This window comes from Colobus angolensis, unplaced genomic scaffold (genome assembly GCF_000951035.1).
Source record: "Colobus angolensis palliatus isolate OR3802 unplaced genomic scaffold, Cang.pa_1.0 Scaffold153, whole genome shotgun sequence".
Taxonomy (NCBI): Eukaryota; Metazoa; Chordata; class Mammalia; order Primates; family Cercopithecidae; genus Colobus; species Colobus angolensis.
Window position 1 is genome coordinate 6,729,651 of NW_012114633.1, and position 20,640 is coordinate 6,750,290.

General features: G+C 37.0%; 1 protein-coding gene across 1 annotated transcript in view; it reads right to left on the reverse strand.

The window, feature by feature from the left end:
* Positions 1 to 377: 377 nt before the first annotated feature.
* FAM171B (family with sequence similarity 171, member B) overlaps positions 378 to 20,640 on the reverse strand; it is a 76,097-nt gene continuing 55,834 nt past the window's right edge. The window contains exons 4-9 of the mRNA XM_011936505.1: positions 19,629 to 19,721; positions 15,970 to 16,128; positions 12,030 to 12,200; positions 9,253 to 9,369; positions 3,253 to 3,376; positions 378 to 3,002 (exon numbers count right to left, since the gene is read on the reverse strand). Of these exons, the coding sequence (XP_011791895.1) occupies positions 1,658 to 3,002; positions 3,253 to 3,376; positions 9,253 to 9,369; positions 12,030 to 12,200; positions 15,970 to 16,128; positions 19,629 to 19,721 (2,009 nt within the window). The 3' untranslated portion in view covers positions 378 to 1,657. The remainder of the gene's footprint in view (positions 3,003 to 3,252; positions 3,377 to 9,252; positions 9,370 to 12,029; positions 12,201 to 15,969; positions 16,129 to 19,628; positions 19,722 to 20,640) is intronic.

Here is a 20,640-nt window from a genome sequence, read left to right on the forward strand (position 1 = left end):
CACAAGGGAAAGGTGCTTCAGACATTTGCCTTCAGGGAAATTTTAAGAAAAATGGAATCAGTTGATTGTTTTTTTTTTTTTGAGACGGAGTCTCGCTGTGTCGCCTGGGCTGGAGTGCAGTGGCCGGATCTCAGCTCACTGCAAGCTCCGCTGCCTTCCGGGTTCACGCCATTCTCTCGCCTCAGCCTCCCAAGTAGCTGGGACTACAGGCGCCTGCCACCTCGCCCGGCTAGTTTTTTGTATTTTTTAGTAGAGACGGAGTTTCACCATGTTAGTCAGGATGGTCTCGATCTCCTGACCTCGTGATCCGCCCGTCTCGGCCTCCCAAAGTGCTGGGATTACAGGCTTGAGCCACCGCACCCGGCCGGAATCAGTTGATTTTAATGAATAATGAGCTTTTTATTTTTAGGATGTATGAATGGTAATTGAGTTAATTAAAAAGTTGTTCACATTGAATGCTTGCTATGATGAAAAGAATATAGATATATTACTTACAAAACTGAAAAAAGAAGTTGCAAAGGCTGTAAGTGACTTAGGGAAAAACTTTTACTTTTCCCCTGAAATTGAAACTGTTTTTCTTAAACATCTTTTAAGCAAATACAACTACTATCCTGAAGGTATTTTTGAGCCTCAGGAAAAATGGCATTTCTTTTTCTTCTCATCAACATTTAAGAAAAATAAATCAATGTTTATTTTTATCTCCACATATTTTAGTGTTCAAAAGAAACTTTCACATCATTTTTTAAAATTTCATAGCCTTTAAGTGACTGAGTTCAGGTTTTTAGAATAGAAGAAATATATTAAAACCAATTTAGCCTAAAAGTATCAGTGAGCCTTAAATCAAAGTCATAGATTATTTTTTCAGATTTGTAAAAAGTTTTCCTTGACAGCTAAGCTTGCTTCATTGTTGAGGGGAAGAAAACATAATTAATTTTTAAATAAAAACTCAGCATTAGAACATTAATGGCCAAATTTCTAATTTACAAATTAACACCTTACTTATTTTGTGAAGTTATATCCAAAAACAACCAAAGAGCTGGTGTCTCCCTCTCTAATGACCAAGTAGCTTCTTGTCCATATTATATAAACGTAGGATTTACGTTTGGGATGATACAATACACATGCTGTTTAAAGACCAAACAACATTTTCTTTGAGATAACTCTAGAGTAACATCAGTCCAAGTCATTTATCAAGTTATTTTTAAGTATAGGCAGAAGAGGACGTAATAGTAACATTTAAAAGAATATGATGCCTGAAGTCAGTTTTGTTTCTAAATGTTCCATGGGGGAGTCACCATGGCAGAGGCAACATTTTTGGAGGCAACTTGAGGAGTATATATTTCACTGTTTATTCTTAAGAGAGTCAAGGCCAAACTGGCTGGCCGAGCAACATTTTCAGAAAACTAACATCTTGATGCTATTTTACATTTTGAAAACTTGGATACTGTAAGTCATTACCCAAATATAAATGAATAGGCCAGAAAAAGCATTCCTTGGTATCTTTCTCTCTGATTACTGAATTACCATTTACTCTGCTTGAGACACGTCCAAGAACCATGAGATTGCTCAGTCTCAACTTCTTAAGTTCATACTGCAATTTACAACAAGAAGCAAGAATAAACAGCACGAGACAGCAGACACACAATCCCCGTTGGAGTTAATTTATGGGAATCAGTGGGCGTTCCTCTCGCTTCTTCCAGATGTTAGTCTTGCTATCTCTTTTGGCTAGTGGTGGTCTGCCCCTTCTTTTAGTGGGGGATGTATTAGCTTCAAAATCTTCAACAGTGCTTTTCCTTCCTGGGGACTCTTCCCCAGGGTGCTCCATAATCACTCCACTCCCTCCATCTAGGATGTGCCTTAAAGTTGGGTCCTCAGGGGAACAGACGGTGGTTCCACTCTCACTGCTGCTTAGGTCTAAATCTTCTAAGTAAAGGATCTTGGGCTGATGCATGCTTTTGATGAATGTTTTCTCTCTCTCGAGCTTTCTACTTGAGTGAAGCTCATTCAAGTCCACCCCAGAGTCCAGACTGGTGTCATTGCTCTGGGTTCTCTTGCCCTTTTTCAGGTCTATAAAGGAGTGCCTCACTTGCGCAACTGGCTTTCCATCAAGAGACACAAACCAGGCTCTGGGATGCGGGGAGGGCTTTCCTTTGGACAGCTCCAGGAGGGTCTGTTCTGAAATTCCTTGAAGTTCCGATGAAAATGGAGTCATTACAACAGCCTCGTTTAGTGTTCCAGGAACAGAGACGGATTCCAGTAAACTGCTTGAATATCGGCTCCAATCTGAAGCCTGGGATGGTAAGCTCTGTTGACCTTCAAGTATGATATCCTCTTCCCTGGCATCTGGGGGCTGTGCATGAGAATGAATTGGCATTTTGGGCAAGGTCTGCGTAAAGTTCTCTCGATTTACTGGTTCCATCAGTTGGCCATAGACTAACTGTCCCTTTCTTGGCAAAGTAGCTGACTTAGCAGTATGTAACTGTTCCGGCGTGGAGAAGAGGTCAGATGTTTGAAGAATGGCAATGGGCTGGCTGTAAATATGCATAAGCTGTTCAGGAATATGGGAACGCCCATACGCCTCCTCATTACCTGTGAGATACCTCTTTTCATCTTGAGCATCACCTAGAGATGAAGATAGATTGTTGTTAATATGTTTAGGTTGTTTGGACCTTACACTGGGCTCCAAAGACTGTGTTGGGTTTCTTGAGTAATTATTTTGATTGACTGATAGAAATGCAACATCTTCATTGTAGATTTTAAAATCGTCCCGAGTTTTTACCATGGAAACTCTTTCTTCTGTTTCTGCCTTTGATGGTTCCTTTTTCTGAGGACTATATGAGGAGTTTTTGGCATTGAATAACTGTGACTTGTCCTCAGCTTTTAATGCAACTTTAACTGTACTGATATGATTTATGTGTGTTGTTGAAGTTGTCTGGTCTCTCTTGAGGACCTCAAGTTTAGTGATACTTCTTTCTCTTTTCTGTGGAGTACCACACTTATCCCTAGAGTAGAAGAGAAGGCAAAAAATATTTAAAAGTTATGACACAAATGGTTCATTTTTTAAAAATCACTCCACAATCTACACATCATATATGTGCAATGCTATTGTGAGATATGCAGATTAAAAATAAGAAAGGCTATATTGTAAGATTACATTTATTTCTACAAATAAACTTTTCAATGTACAGAATACACTGAAATGATACCATATCTTGATAATTTCTGTGTTTATAGCCATTAATATTTTCTTACCTGCAATAACAAAGTAGTACAGCAAAAAATCCGATGACAATGACTATTGTTCCTCCTAATATGGCTGTAAGAAATACTGTATGGTAGGCAGTTATGTCCTTGGAATCTTCATTTATACCTGAACCTACATGGTTCAATATAAACAAAGAGAAAATGTTATTTTAGATCAAATTCTCAACAATGTCACATGCTGGGTGAGGCACATTGAATAAGTGTACACACTTTTATTTGTTTGCTCCCCTCCTATGACAGATTTCCCTATGGGTGAAGTAAACCTTCCGCATCCGTTGGCTTCATTGACTGACTCACTTTAACCAATGAAATGTGAGCATATTAAATAAGTTTGCATGGTATGGCTCTGCCCTCTTGCTCAAGCCTTCTAATATGTGAATAGTATATCCCAGAGAGTTTTCATTCCTTCAACCTGGCATCTAGAATGAGAGTATCTGTTGAACTGAATGAAGCCAAGTTCAACAGTGGAGCAGACAACCTGAAACACTCATGAAATGTAAGTAGCAAATAAGTGTTTGATATTGTTAGCCACCGAGACTGCAGGGTTGTTTGTTACCGCAGCAATGGCTATGACAGAAGATGCTGAGATGCTGCTACAGAAAGCTTAAAACATATGACATTGGCTTCCAGGCCAGGCAGTGAGAAAACTGTTTCAAAAGGCAGTAAAACTGGTGATCCAAGTAACAAGAAAAGTTGGTAAAATAAACTGGGAGAAAATATTTTTAACTAATTTGAGCTTTGTACAAAGAGATTTTAAGATAGTAAATACAGCTGATAATCAACATTCTATTTTATTTAATCTTTAAAAATTTTACAGACAAATTCAAAAAAAGGATTTACCAAAGCAAGCAGGGGTATAAAGAAATAGAATCCAAAAATTCTAAGACTTGAAGGATTAAGAGTTGCATCTCCTTCTACCTGGGCTCTAGAGTAAATGGAGCACAACTGACCCACTATCCTCCTGCTATGAGAACATACATATAGGAATGGCATTGTGATAAGCTTTACTGCAGTAAAAGCTGACTAGGATGATTTCAACATAAAAATGAATGCTAGTGGTAAAAACATACATATAAGACCAATGGAACAGAACAGAGAACCTATAAATAAATCCATACATCTATAGTGAACTCATTTTCAACAAAGGTGCCAAGAACACATATTGGGGAAAAGACAGTCTCTTCAATACACAGTGCTGGGAAAATTGGATATCCTTATGCAGAAGAATGAAACTAGACTCTTATCTCTTACCATATACAAAAATCAAATCAAAATAGATTAAAGACTTAAATCTAAGACCTCAAATTACAAAATCACCAAAAGAAAACACTGAGGAAACTCTCCAATAAATCTGGGCAAAGATTTATTGAGTAATATCCTGCAAGTACAGGCGACCAAAGCAAAAATGGGATAACATCAAAAGCTTCTGTAGAGCAAAACAAACAATCAACAAAGAGAAGAGACAACCCACAGACTGGGAGAAAATAATAACCAGAATATATAAGGAACTCAATTCAACAGGAAAAATTCTAATAATCCCATTAAAACTGACCAAAAGACTTGAATAGAACACTTCCCCAAAAAAAGACAAACAAATGGCAAACAGGTAAATGAAAAGAAGCTTGACATATTTGATCAGAGAACTGCAAATCAAAACTACTATAAGATCATCTTATCCCACCCAGTTCACATGACTTTTATCCAAAGACAGGCAATAATGAATGCTGGTGAGGATGTAGAGAAAAGGGAACCCTCCAACACTGTTGGTGAGAATGTAAATTAATATAGTCACTAGGAGAACAATTAGGATGTTTCTCAAAAACAAATAGAGCTACCATATGACCCATCAACCCCACTGCTAGATATACACCCAAAAGAAAAGAACTCAATATATCAAAGAGATATCAGCACTCCCATATTCATTGCAGCACTGTTCACAGTAGCCAAGATTTGAAAGTGACCTAAGTGTCTATCAACAGATGAATGGATAAAGGAAATGTGGCATATATACACAATGGAGTACTATTCAACCATACGGAAGGATGTGATCCTGTCATCTGCAACAACATGAAAGGGAGTTTAGGACATTGTGTTAAGTGAAATAAGCCAGGCACAGAAAAATAGACTTTGCATGTTCTCATTCATCTGTGGGAACTAAACACTATTGAGGGTAGAATGATGGTTTACCAGAGGCTAGGAAGGGTGGTGAGGTCTCTTCCTGGCACACATTTGGAAACAGGATGTTGACATATTGAGTTCGCCCCAAATCCTATATGTATGGCAGTAGCAGGAGAATGCATCTGTCTGTATGTGTGTGCATGCATGCCTAAAAGGAGTTAGGTAGAAAAGCGTTGTTTTCATTCAAGTATATTTAAAAGGCACATTTAAAACACTTGCTTATTAAACTCTGTACTCAACCACTTACTCTCCTACAGCAATCTGAAAAATTAATCTCTTGCACTTAATATTTTTCCAAGGAATTCTAGAATTCTATTTAAACTTTAAAAAACAAATTAACCACATTTATAACTAAAGAAGCCCTGCAAACACTAGCTCATCATAGGCACAATTTTGATTTTATAGTATTATATCTTAAAATGTTTAGGGACATTAGGAATGGTGTCATAATCAACATATATATATATATATATATTTGGTCTCTGTCCCTAGTTTCTGGCACAGAGCTTCTAAAACACTTGGAATTTCCTGAGCAACAGGGGTTCTAGGAGTGTCTTTTGTTCTATTATGTGGTCTTTGACCCTGTTTCCTAACACAGAGCTCCTAAATCCCTTGGAATTTTCTGGGTGTTGGGAGTATCTTTTGTTCTAAGTTGACTCCGGACAGGCTCATGCTTGGGGGCTGGTGACCAACAAGCCATGCTTAGAAGCTTGTAGCTTTCAGCACCACCCCTCATACTCCGGGAGGGAGCATGGCTGGAGATTAAGTGAATAATTGATCATGCCTGCACGAGGAAGCCTCCATCAACATCAACAGTGCAGGGCGTGTAAAGCCTCGAGGTTGGTAAACACATCCACGGACCAGAAGGGTGATATACCCCAACTCCATGGGGGAAAAAGCTCCTGTACACAGGACCGTTGCCCTGTGCACCTTTTCATCTGCTCTTCATCCGTATCCTTTATCATTTCCTTTATTACAAGCTGTTAAGTGTAAGTAAGTGTTCCCCTGATTTCTGTGAGCTATCATAGCAAATAATCAAAGCTGAGGAGAGAATTGTGCAAACCCCCCATTTGAAGCCAAATCTGAGAACCTGCTGCTTGCAATGGGCACCTGAAATGGGGGCAGTCCTATGGGATTAAACCCTTAACCTGAGGGGTCTGATGCTAACTAATGTCAGGATTGAACTGAATTACAGGATATAATCAACGTCCACTGAAAATCGGAGAATTGGTTGGTGTGTGGAAAGACCAAGTGAAGACACCTTGAGAAAATGGCCATCTAGAAGCCAGGAAGAGACCTCACCAACCCTGACAGCACCTTGACCTTGGACAGTAGCCTCCAGACTGTGAGAACATAAATTTCTGTTAATAGCCAGTTACTACTCTGCAGTTATTTTCTTATGGCAGCCTGAGCAGACTAACACAATATCCAACTCTCCCAATGTAGAAACTAGAAAACTAATGATCAGTTGGGTAAGTACCTATTTCAAGCTCACTCAGTTAATTACAGACAAAGTAAGGGCTATCATCAAGTTATCCATATTTCTAATGTAGTATTCCTTTGACTGATATGCTTGCAGAATAAATTCTTCAAAAGCATCACTAGAAGATCTCTAATTCAAACTAAACAAGAAGCCCCTACTTTTATTTTCGTACTCATCCAAACAACATCTTTTCCAACAAATAATCTGAAACAGAACTTCCACATGGTTTTAGAAAATAATTTTGGCTTTTGTAATTCATAAAGCTATCTTATGTAATTCAGTTATCTTAGATATATTTTTAGTGTAAGTACATTTCTCTATAAAAGTCAAATGCTCCATAGGTTATTTTTATTAAAAATGAAATGAGTTGTATGAAATTAGTTTTTCATCAATATTTCATTATAGTTGCAAATATAGAAGGGGTAAGGCCAGACAGCTGGCAAGATTGTATGATATTTTGCATCATGAAAAGCAAAAGTAACCACCCTCTGGTTTCTGAATAAATAATCTTGTAAGCACTAAGTTCAAATAGAAATAAAAAGAACATTTCTCTTGATTATATATGGCTACTTAGTCCCAGCTTCTCAAGAGGTTGAAGTGGGAGGATCCAGAGTTTGAGCCCAGCCTGAGCAGACAACATAGCAAGACCCAATCAAAAAAGAAAATTCAAACTTGCCAACACAGAATGAAAATAAAAATCAAACTTGATTTTCAAAACTAGAGAAAACCGATAGCCTTCAAATAATAGACAGTCATAATAATGTTAGATGACAAAATGCTGCAGATAAACATATGTAAAATGTCATCCATGTTCTGGATCAGGGTAAGTACTAGGACTATCCCTAATCAGTATGAAATACCCAGGTAGCAACTACCCCTCAGCTGTGAGCCAAAACACTTGATAAACCAAAAGAATTATCTCTAATGCATGTATATCATAATCTTCAATCATGTATTCAACTTTCACTCTAAAATCTTCACTAAAATAACACTAAACGTTTTGCTTTGTTTTTAATCTGTAAAAACACAAACCTACAAGAATAAAGGAAAATAAGCTATCATAATTGACTCATGAAAGCTGGTGGCAGGGAAAGCCAAGAAGCAATTTGATTTATGCCAACACATACCCAAAAGGCCCAGGAAGTGGTAGCAGGCTGACAGTGCAACCGGTCTAGACTACTGCAGGTTAGAGAATTTTTCTTTTTTTCAAAATTTAATGGCTAAAATATGCAATGTTTGAATATTTTGAGGAATGTACACAACTTGAGATCAATGTAGGTTTTCCTGAGTTACACATTACCTAGATAATTTGACAACATGTTAAATATAAGGAAATGAAATTCTCATTTTTCCTAGAATATGAACAGATCTTCCCTAGGGGACAATTCATGGTTTTGCTCCCCAGCCTCCATCTTCCTTCTGTTCAAAATGTCAGACCAATTTTCATCTAGTACAGGGGTGTCCAATCTTTTGGCTGCCTTGGGCCACACATTAAATACATTAATGATAGCTCATGAGCTCAAAAAAAAAATCACACACAAAAAAAACTCAATGTTTTTAGGAAGTTTACAAATTTGTATTGGGTCTCATTCAAAGCTGTCCTAGGTTGCATACAGCCTGTGGGCTGGGGGTTGGACAAGCTTGATTTAATACATCCTCAGTCTTTTCTTGAATGATGGTGTCCGCAGACTTCCAAGAGCCCTTCCTCTCCTCCTCAATCCCCACCAAGTAACATGTGTGCTCGTGACCCAAAAGTGGGCCAATGGGATGATCATTCTTCAGCCCTAGAATGATCAGGAACAGTATAAGGAAAATACTGGAAAGGGCTGGAAAGGGTTGGAGCCAGCCACCACACAGCAGCAACCTGGCAAAGGTTGTTAAGCAGGCTGCTAACTAGGCCATCTGGCACAGCAAGGAGTCCTACCTTCAGCATGTGGTTCTTCAGCCTTCCCTGGGATCCTGTGAACTCCCTACTTCCTTCTAATATAGCATATTTTTAAATTACTCAAAATATTTTTCTGTTGCTTGCAACCAAAAGCTCTGATTTGGACAGAATTTATTCATAAAAAAAAGTAGACCAAGAAAATACTTGATTTGAACAAACTTCACTCTTCACAGATTCATCAGATATAACTATAAGAGACCTTAGAGTTCATGGAGCTTAATCTTATACACATGAAAAAAAAAAATGCTGAGATCAAGTTCCTATCCCATTGTCATACAGCTTGTAAGTGGCAGTGCTTAGAATAAAACTGGGGTCTGCTGCTATCAATTCCAGCAAGACGATTTGGATTATATGTTTAAATTACTTTCATTTTTTACAATACCTCTAGTTCCTGGAAGTGGAGCTGCTATCCAGTAGCCCAAATGTGGTGCATCATATGTCCAGATTAAATGATTGTTATGTTCCTTGACCATTCCCCGACCATGATTTACCCAAGCACCTAAAAAGGAAGGTATGAAAAAAATACCAGTGAGTTACAGTTATATATCTTAAGAACTGATGGTCATGCATAGAATATGTTATGGGACTTTTTCAAAGATTATGAAAACTGTGGCAATATATTATCATTGGCTAATATATATCACATCATATTATAATATAGTATATACTGTAATAGAATAATTTGGATGATTTGTCATAACCAAAAAACACTGTAAATAAACTAAGGATGGCCAGGTGCAGTGGCTCAAGCCGGTAATCCCAGAACTTTGGGAGGCCAAGGCACGTGGATCACAAGGTCAGGTGTTCAAGACCAGTCTGGCCAACATGGTGAAACCCCGTCTCTGTTAAAAACACAAAAATTATCAATTATGATACCTATTATTGTAATAGGTACTGAAATAAACTCACCTTAGAATCAGACCTTCAAATAACTGGATCACAAAGCCTTAATCATGAAATTCGTGAAAAACTCATCTATTAATTTTGTGAGTTTTAAAATTTAAAAGTACTAAATTTTTCACATTTCTTGATATTAATACACGTTTTTGGCATACCAATTAAGAATTGTCATTCCAAAAAAAAGTCATTTTATATTAAAACAAAATAGTTATTTTAGAAAACCACAAAAATTAGCCAGGCGTGGTGGTGCATGCCTGTAATCCCACATACGCAGGAGAATCGCTTGAGCCTGGGAGGTGGAGGCTGCAGTGAGCTGAGAGTGTGCCGCTGCACTCCAGCCTGGGTGACAGAGCAAGACTCTGTCTCGAAAAAAGAAAATAATAATAATAAAATAAACTAAGGACACAGACATACTTAGAAAAATCCTGACTCTCCAGATTCTATTTAAACTGTGCATATTAAGATAGCTCTTATCACCTGTTCTGATGTTCTGATTAAATATATTGTTTTATGGCCTTAATTTTTAACTAAATATTGTTTTGGTCTAGTACTGTTGGTATTCTTCTTATAGAACTAGATCTTCTAAACTTTCAATAAATGTTACCTCATCCAGTAAAATTTGCTGTCAAAAGAAAGAAGAATTCAGTAAAACCTATACCTCTTATGAAGTTTTATTTATAAATAGCACAACAAAGCTATTTGAGTTGGTGTATATTTGTATTATGGTTTATTGATTTATTATAGGGAATTATCTACAACATGTAAAAAAGTATTTTAATAAGGTAGAGAAACTTGAAAATGATGAGAATAACTTAATCTATTGCTTTTAAACAGTCCACAAGTGTTACATCAGTGATAAATCAATTCAAAAAATGTTGTCACTGAAAGGTACATTAGAGATAAATGCCTCGGCCAGAAAGAACAGTCAGCAACCAGGACTCAAACAGCAGATATTCTTTCTTTAAGTGCCTTAACACAGCTTCCTCATTTAACAAATCAGGAAACTGAGGCCCAAATAAGTTAAATGACTTATTCCAAATAGTCCTGCTGGTAAACAGACGAGACTCCAAATCTTAAGAGTTTTTAATCTAATGATTTCAGTAGCATACTGTCATGGTTATATAGTTTCCATTCTTTCTTTAAAACATAGATACATTACTGCTTATATCCTATAGTGAAAACGTATGTGTTTTGGGACACATACGTATGTGTTTGGGACATGAAAACCCATTTCAAGTCTCCTTTGAGGATCTATTGTGCCCTATTCTCCATCAACATGATCAGTTTAGGGTTCCACCCCAGCTTCAACATGTGACTTGAAGTCTAAATAAATCTGTGCATTCAATTTGCAGGTCACAAAGACAGGTTCTAAGATGGGCATGCAAACTCCACTCTACAACTACAGTGAGTCCAAGGGCTTCTGCTATATATAGCTCCTAAGAAAATCTCTGCACTGGCCTTCAACCTGGCAAAGTATAACATTAGAGCACCTACAGCCTTCTTGTCACTCTGAAGGGAAATCCTATCCTAGAAAGGTGCTAATACAGAGCAAACAGATGAGAGTGGAGGAGGAGAGGAACCAAGCCCAAGCCCTGTGAAACTAACTAGACTGTACATGACTCACCCAAGGAAGTCTTACCTCTAAACTTTTCAGCTGTGGGCTGATCATTTTCCTTTTTCTCTTCTTTCTTTCTTTTTTTGGTAACTTACACTCCTACCTTATTTACATGAGAACCCATGAACAAAACAAAGGGAAGCTGAGGATGAAAATATACACATATTTCCAGCTACTATTTAGGAGGCAAAACCCAGAGAACAAAGCTAGTATCTAAGGGGTTTCTTTGGAAAAACAATTACTCTTTCTATCTCTTAATAACATAATGTTATTTTTTTTTTCATGAAACTAGCATACATTTCCCAATTGCCTTAAACCATGCTTTTAGATAGGTATTATGAGCTTATCAAAACAAAAGCAAACTTAAGAAGAGAGATACTTTAAAAAAATTATTTCTACCTCAGAATGGTGGTGCTACAAACAGGTAATGGAATGAATAAATAATACTATTTTTTGACATGTGTATTCCCATCATTTCCCCAATAGCTGTATTATATTAAAGTGAGGTCAATTTTGGTCACTAACAAATACATTTGTGATGTTGCTGAAAAACTAGAGTTGTATCAAGTTCTAAGATAAAACAGCCAGCTAGTCAACTGACAAATATGCAAAATATTCAGAATATTTTAAGCTAGCTCACATACCTGTGTTCATATCAAATGTCCAAGCAGGTATGCGATCCCCTGCACTTACATCATTCAGACGTAGAAGAGGAAGAGAAATCTGAATAGAGCCATTGACTTTTAGTTCTTTTCCTCCAGAATATATTTTCACACATATTGCAGCAAGAGGGGTCAGTTCAATGTTTTCAAAACCTATAAAAGAGGACAGTTTATTAAAATCATATATAAACAGAAGTGGTAGTTACCTAATTATTATGGGTCTAAAATAAGTAGTTCCTCTATTTCACCAAGGGTTATTTAATTTAATAGAAATCAAATAGATACTGAATACACATTAAGGATTTTTAAAATGTAATTTTAAAATATTGTCTAAATACAGGCTATGCAATGTAACATAAATCAATATGAGCCTAAGTTATCTAAGTCATCTGATATAAGGGCACTAGAATCCAATTCAATATTTTTATAAATCTAAAAAGCAACAACCAAAAAAACCCTATCTCATTACAGAACCATACTCAAATAAAGGCTCCATCATACACCATCAATGCAGATGAGGATTTGAAATATCTGGCCCTCTCTTTTCCAAGACCATCTGTTTCAAGGAGTGCTAGAACCCACAGATCCAGCTGCACTTCTTACATAAAAAGCATTCAGATTAAAAGTACAATTTTTAATGGATAGGTTTGGCAATTAAACATAAAACAAAATCACTGTAATATTACTTGATAAAAATTGTGTCTTAATATACTTGATTATTCATACAATTGAAAGAATATAAACTTAGATTTTAAATCTAATACTAGACTTCAAAGCTTGAAAAGTAGGAGAAAGGGAGATAACAGAATTGGTTATATTGTTTTGCCTAAGGTTTTAAAGATTTAATTATACCATTTATAGTAAGGCTTCTTAAATATCAGGAACTATCCACAGATGTCTGTTACACTCTGGGCAGAGAGAGGGAGCAGAAAGTGCCTTTCTTTTGCTTTTGAAATTTAGCAATGCCAAACAAAGTTATAATATATACCAGAATATTTATGAAGAATAAAATTATAGATGTTAAAATTACAGTATTTTTACAAATAGATGGTGAAAGTATACTTTTTATCTATTTGCTTTTGGTCTACACTTTTGAATCTTTGGCTTCAAAACTAGAATTTTGTTCATTCATTTAACAAATATTTACAGAGTCCCTACCGGCACCATGCACTCATAAGGGCCCCAAAGACACAATAAATACATAATTTCTGATATTGTCTGCAATACTTTTTTCATAATTCCTATCAAATATCCTTTTCCCCCCACGTATTTACTCCTCCTCAGTTTTTCCCCCCATCCAAATGTAAGTGCATGGTAATCTAGAAAAGGAACATAATTAGGTGGTCAAGAAAGGCCTCCTGTCTGAGGAAGGCACATCTGAGCTGCAGCCAAATGGGAAGGACCTCCAAGAACTTTCTAGGCAGAATAAACAAGTCCAAAACCTCCAAATTAGAAGTGATCTTGGCAGGTGCAGGAAAGAAAGGTGGCCACAGGGCTAGAGGGCAGCAGGGGAGACAGGCAAGAGTGGAGGGCCTTGGCAGCCACAGAAAGAGTACTCGTTATCATGACTACTTATCATCGGGAATGGCTTCAACCGTCAGACAGGGCAAGTAGTGGCTTATTGAAAATTTTCAATTAAATGAAAGAATTAACTGCAGTAAATTACCTGAAGGACTAATATTAAATGAGCAAAGCAGTGCCATATATATTTTATAGGCTGGTATTGCTAGTAAGTCATCCACTGCAAGCACAAATCAAATGTTATATGAATTGTTAAGTAACTACATCAAACTATTCAGTAAAACTAGTTGGCTGGCTTTCTGAAGTACCTGCTTCAGCCCCACCCTTCAGCTCTGTGCAGTCAGTGGCTTTATAAACTGTTGAAACCGACACACCAGCATTTGAGATAAAGCCAACTCAGAGGAGAAAAGAATGGTGCAAGGGAAAAAAGGCTGATTAAAACAATGAGAAAGAGAACAAAACTTTTATGAAAGAACATTTTTATCCTCACAGAACTCTAGAACTGTGTAATCTTAATAGAGTGACCACTAGCTGCATGTGGCTATTTAAATTAAGTTCCTCAGTGCACTGGTCATGTTTCAAGAGCACAACAGCCACATGTTGGACAGAGAAGAGTATTTCCATTTGGCAGCACTGCTCTAGAACTTTTTACATGATAGCAGCATTCTCAGGATAATCCAAACTTTTAATGAATACTCTCAAAAACAGGTAATACAGTGTTGGGGGACAGAGTTCACTGTGACCCTTTTCCACTGGATCTAATGAGTCTTGGCCATGAATACCCTTCAGAGCCATGAGCTTCATTTGTGATAGTGTGTACAGATACCATTCTAGTAAATGTTTTTATTTACAGTATGCTGTAGGTTACATCTGGAAAATCTTGGCAGATGTCTTAGTTTGGCTTCTCAAGAAGCAGACCCTGAGATAATAATTTGAGTGCAAATCGTTTATTTTGTAGGTAAGCCCAGGAGGCACCTATCACTAAGAGAAGCATAATTCAGAAGGAAGGGAGCCAACACTGGATGTGTTAACAAGCAGGTTATCACTGTGGTAACTCCAGCTCAGTTCCACTGGGGACATACACTGGCTCAGAGTTGTCCTAGCCACACCAGCTCTTGTGTGTCATTGGTTGACAGCTTGCCCCATGTGACGGTCAAGTGTGCTTCCTGGAACCAAGGAATGCCCTCAGGCAGTCACAGATGTATGCAGTAGGAAAAGCAGGTTTGTAACACAAGAATGAGCGTCATCTGGCTGGCGCACTGATAGCATCAACTACAGCAAGCAAAACAAAACAAAACAAAACTATCTAACCAAAATACTTATTTCCTGTTATCACTCATTGCTGGCTGTTCCTCAAATGAAACAAAATATCTGGAAAAAAAGATGAAACTATCAGAATTATAGACTGTTTGAGGTTATTTTAAACAGTGGATTTTCAGTTAGGTTACAATGAGTGGTAAAAATGGTAGAACAGGCCTGTAATCCCAGCACATTGGGAGGCTGAGGTGGGTGAATTGTTGAGCAGAGGAGTTAAAGACCAGCCGAGGCAACATGGCGAAACCCCATCTCTACAAAAAATAAAAAAATTGGCCGGGTGTGGTGGTGCACACCTGTAGTCCTAGCTACTTGGGAGGCTTAGGTAGGAAGATCACTTGAACCTGGGTGGTTAAGGCTGCAGTGAACCAAAATCATGCCACTGCACTCCAGCTTGGGAAACAGAGCAAGACCCTATCTCAAAAGAAAAAAAAAATGGCGGAACAAGTATGGATATACAGAGGGAAATGATGTTTTTAAGGGGTTTATTTATGAATGTATTTTTAAATGTAAAATTCCATTGTTCCCCTTTTATATTATGACAGCCTTATAGAAATGTGAGTGCTGTTGACTCTGAAATACATGTATTTTCAGTATTTATATTTTACACAGAGAAGAGCAAATATTTACAATAGCTTACTCCAATCTATAAACTTTTTTATATCTCAATTATTGACACTTCTCATCAGTTGGATAAAAATGAATAGGTGGAATTATGAAAAAAATACGAACTGAATTTTAATTTTTAAATGTATTAAATTTTCAAAGCTATACAATAATCATAACTATTTTCTGTACCTTACCTGCTTTGGATCAAGTAAAATTTAATAAATTTAAAAGAAATCAAAATTTCCATGCATTTGAAATAATGTATGCAGAGTTTTTCTTTCATTGAATAATATATATTTCATTGGATAAAGGGAATTTTTATTATATACATTTTAATAACTAGATTTATGTCTCAAGTGATGTGTACTATCCATAGCTTAAATATTGAATATTTAATAGCTATCTAAATAGCTAAACATTTGATGAAAGATTTGTGTACTAAAGTTTCTTATAACTATATTATGCAAAAAGATAATACCTGGTTTATTGAGAGTAATTCCAGTTGTATGCAGAAAATTGTCCACTTTCAAAAACTGTTGTAGAACTGTAAGATAGCCGGTAACGTTGCTTATATGATGGTTGTCAGGAAGTTTAATTAAGGCTTTTGAAAACTGAACACTTGGTTGAGATTTGGCATCTGGAATAAAGGAAACCTTATTAACAAAGAGATAAAGGCATGTTGACCATAGCAGCATTGGTCAGGATGTTTTACTTTAAAAAAAGCAATTATTATTATTGCTAAATATCATTAGCATCTTCTCTTGTAATTATTTTAAATGCAGAACTAAGAAATTTTCCTTTCTTTAGATGACACAAGGCACCTTTGTAACTGACTGATTCTGCTGCCCAGAATTTCCTCACCCTTTTCTTTCCACTCTGGGGAACCCCACACTGACCATTTTTAGCCCATGTGTTTCATTTGGGGTCTCATTTCTGTAACAGTAGTGGAGTTGATGGTGCATGCCAGAATGGGTTGAAACCAATTAAAAGCATCTCATTCTCTTGGCCACAGTGATTTGTTCAATGATGGGCCCTGTCCCAAGCAGAGTTAATGAGATGTAATGTGTGTTTTGCTTGGACTGGATTTTATGTGAGCAGGTATACATCCAGTAGTTGTAACAGCTATCTTGCAATAAAAAATGAAAGCTTGTTTAAAAATCGCGGCAGCATTCAAAGAGTGGAGAGTTGAGAAACTGAGAACCAGTTCTCAGTTATTTCTACTGAAGTCCTGATCGAGCCATGTCTAAAGTTTGTCCTATTCCTACACTTACCATCTATAAGAGAAATAAATAAATGCTTCTTTTGGGCTTAAGCTAGATTAAACTGGGTTTTCAGTAACTTGCAACAGAAAAGTGTCTCTGATGATATTCAGCCACATACTTAAGTGGGTAAGCTTCTCTATCAGCTAACTAACCATGCATTAAAAGTCTTTCAAATGCCAGGTACTTAATTTATAAATATCTCAGTAACTGAATTTTTCCTAAGTATAAATATCTCAGTATCTTCTAACATTATTTATCAAGTGAGAATTCAGTGACAATATTGATATTTCTGTAATCAACAGATTTTGAATTTAATAATTCAAAGATCAACTCTTACACCTGGAAATTATCAGAAACATCAGCTTTTGCTTTGAACTTTAGTAAGGTCACCGATGAAGACAGAAGCAATCAATTAAATTATTAGAATAGAAAAGACATCAGTTTTTAAAGAGTTGCATGACAATAAATGATAAATGAAACAATGTAAGACTTCTCAGTTTGTAGTTTTTGTGTGTCTGAAGCTAGAAAAAGTAATACCTGGAAAATAGTTAAGAAAAGTAGCATAATTATATGCTTTTGTTTGGTTGTTGAGGATACAATCTAAAGCCTTCTGATCACTCACAGGTACTACCTACGACTTGCTCTTTTAAAATATGTGGCTTAATTATTTTGAAGACCACATTTCTTAACAACTGAATACATGCACACTAAGCAAAATGTCTAGCTGAGCTTCTGTCAGGTTTTGTACATTCCTAAATGTTCTAATTTCTCCTTTGGCCATAAATACATAAACACACAGGCTTAATTTCCACTGTACAAACCTAATGAAACATTTTATGGAAGTTTAGCGGTAAGGATATGTATTTTTTACAGAAAGATTTAACATCATTATGAAACATTCATTCTTTCCTGCCTGGCCTTATGAATGGGTCACCTTTTAGGAAAATGAGACAGTAAAAGGAAGGGATTTGAGAATTCAAGAGGACTCACAGTGTTCTCACAGAAACCTGCCAAGGCATGGCCAGTACTTTCCAGACAAATGAGTGCTTACCATTGCTTGGCACAGTGGCAAAGGATTGGTACGGGACATGGTCACACAGATCCATTTCATGCATTCCAGCAGAAACTATGATTTTTAATGGGGTTTGAAGATGCCAGTAAGGGGTAGAGATGCATCAAAACAAACACTGAAGAGGGACTGTGAAGAAGCTAATTTCATTAAGGCCCCAACAGCATTAAACATAGCTTCTCTGTATACTTGTGGTTCTTATTTACTTTCCATTCTTTCACACAAGGCTCCACATCCACCATTCTGCCATACACAGCAAAAATCACTAACTCAAAATTCTGCCAAGGCCAGGCATGGCAGCTCCCAGCACTTTGGGAGGCTAAGATGGGCGGATCACTTGAGGTCAGGAGTTTGAGACCAGCCTGGCCAACATGGTGAAACCCCATCTCTATGAAAAATACAAGAATTAGCCAGGCGTGGTGGTACATGCCTGTGGTGTCAGCTACTTGGGAGGCTGAGGTGGAAGGATCACTTGAGTCCAGGAGGTGGAGGTTGCAGCGAGTTGAGATTGCACCACTGTACTCCAGCCTGGGTGACAGAGCCAGCTGTCTCAAAAACAAACAAACAAAAGCTGGCCAGGCACAGTGGCTCATGACTGTAATCCTAGCACTTTGGGAGGCTGAGTCGAGTGGTTTACCAGAGGTCAGGAGTTCAAGACCACCCTGACCAACATGGAGAAACCCCGTCTCTACTAAAAATACAAAATTAGCTGGGTGTGGTAGCACATGCCTGTAATACCAGCTACTTGGGAGGCTGAGGCAAGAGAATCACTTGAACCCGGGAGGCAGAGGTTATGGTGAGCCGAGATCACGTCATCGTACTCAAGCTTGGGCAACTCAAGCGAAACTCCGTCCCAAAGAAAAAAAAAAATCTGGCAAATGTCTTAGTATTTCATAAGTAAGAGATTCTACAGCCTCACTCAGTAAATTGCTTCAAGGTTCAGCAAGCCCTACTTTATTTTCTTCCCAAATAATAAATTTTCTGGTTTCATACTTTAGGAATAGATAAGACAGCATCTAAATATGAAAAGAACTTTCACAGAGAGTTATTTTTACCATGACGCTCTTACTGGACTCTACCTTGAGGGCTTTCTTACTTTATCAGTCATTCCTATTACACTTTAGACCTAAACATAAATTTACCAATACAAAACAAACAGGTAAATTGTTGTCATTTATAGAGGTTTCCTAAAATATGCAATCAAAGAGTCACAGAATTCTGAGGTTTCTACGGGTTGCGGGGAGTTAGGATGAAATGATCATCTTCGTGGCTGGTAAAGCAGAATTGGAGGACACAGTTTGAATCAGTACCCAAAATATGATTTCTGCATTCTTCCCCTTGGGAAACACAAGTGAGGCAAATCACATCTCCAGAGCAGATACTTTACTACCAAGTCTTAGGCATCTCTCACGAAAGCGACAAATTTAATGTGGGAAGCAGGAAAGAGGCAATCTGCAAATTAGCCCCAAAGGCCTGAGCAATATGTCCTGACCTTTCCTCAATTTCTCCCACCATGGAAGCCCCAGTAAGAAATGTGATTTGGAAAGAAGAACAGAAGTTCTCTACAATGTGCCTATTTGAGGGGCTAAAATAGTAACGGAAAAAATTATTCCTGCTACACAAAAAAGCCACACCATTCATTTGACAGGAAAATAAGTATCAATTCAGATCAACTTATAGTCAGTACTAATCATACTGAACAATTTAGATTTTCTCAAGTTATAATTCACACTGATTCTTGGTGAAGAAGTACAGTTACACAACAATAACTTCAAGTGCTTACTTAGTTAGAAGTATGGTACTTACCAGCTAATTTTCCAGTAATTAAAACAGTGTCTTCAAATAGCCATATATTTGCTTGGCTTTGCGGGAACAGTGAAAGTGTAACTGATGAATATACTGTGAAATATAGCACAGTTAGAATATTGTACTTAACGTGAGGGGGAAAAAACTAGGACAAATATAGTTTCATAACAGCAAGTCTCAAAAAGTGTGTGTGTGGCAGGGAACAACTGCTTGATGGGAAGAGCAATTCAAAACAAAGGAAGAATGAATATAAAATACGATGGAGGAAAAAGGTCACAATAAAGTAAGAAGAAAACATTGGTTAACACTATTTATTTTACTAATCTGTTCCATGTGATAGTAGTAGTCTATACAAAGGTGATGAATAATGTTCTGTAACCCCAGATATAAATGATCAAGTTAAATGCTTGAATAAACCCCCGATATATTTTCTCTAATTGTTACTTGTTATTAAGATTTAAAAAAATTTTTTTGGCTCCATGATTCAAGCTTCTCTAGATATAACTATATCCACTTTTCATTTTTACCTTCTCACATAAGAGCACAGTGCTCTTCTGCACATGGTGTGGTTTGCCAAAAGGATCCTGAGCTGGCAGAGAAGGAAACAATTTAACACAAAAAATGATTCAAAGGCAACCTTTAGTAGTAATGTAGGATGGAGGTAAACCTGCCTACAAGTGTAGGCAGCTGAAGTATCTGTTGGGGATGAGTTAATGGCAGATTACCTGAAAGATATTATTTCAAGATTGGAGCAAGAAGCTGGGACAAAAGACCATTTTACAAGCAAGATCAAAACAAACTTATCAATCCTTCAAAAGAAAAATCAGTTTTGAGGAGTTCCCAAAGCACAAGTTCTCATTTGATATCTTTCCTCTATGCTGTGTATTTAAAATAGAAATAGGATAGCATCCTCAAATCTCTTAAGAGAAAACACAGTTGCATGGAAATATTTTTATTATTTTGAGATATTTCAAAGAATTTAAAGAAAATATGGAGAAAAGTAAAATACAAA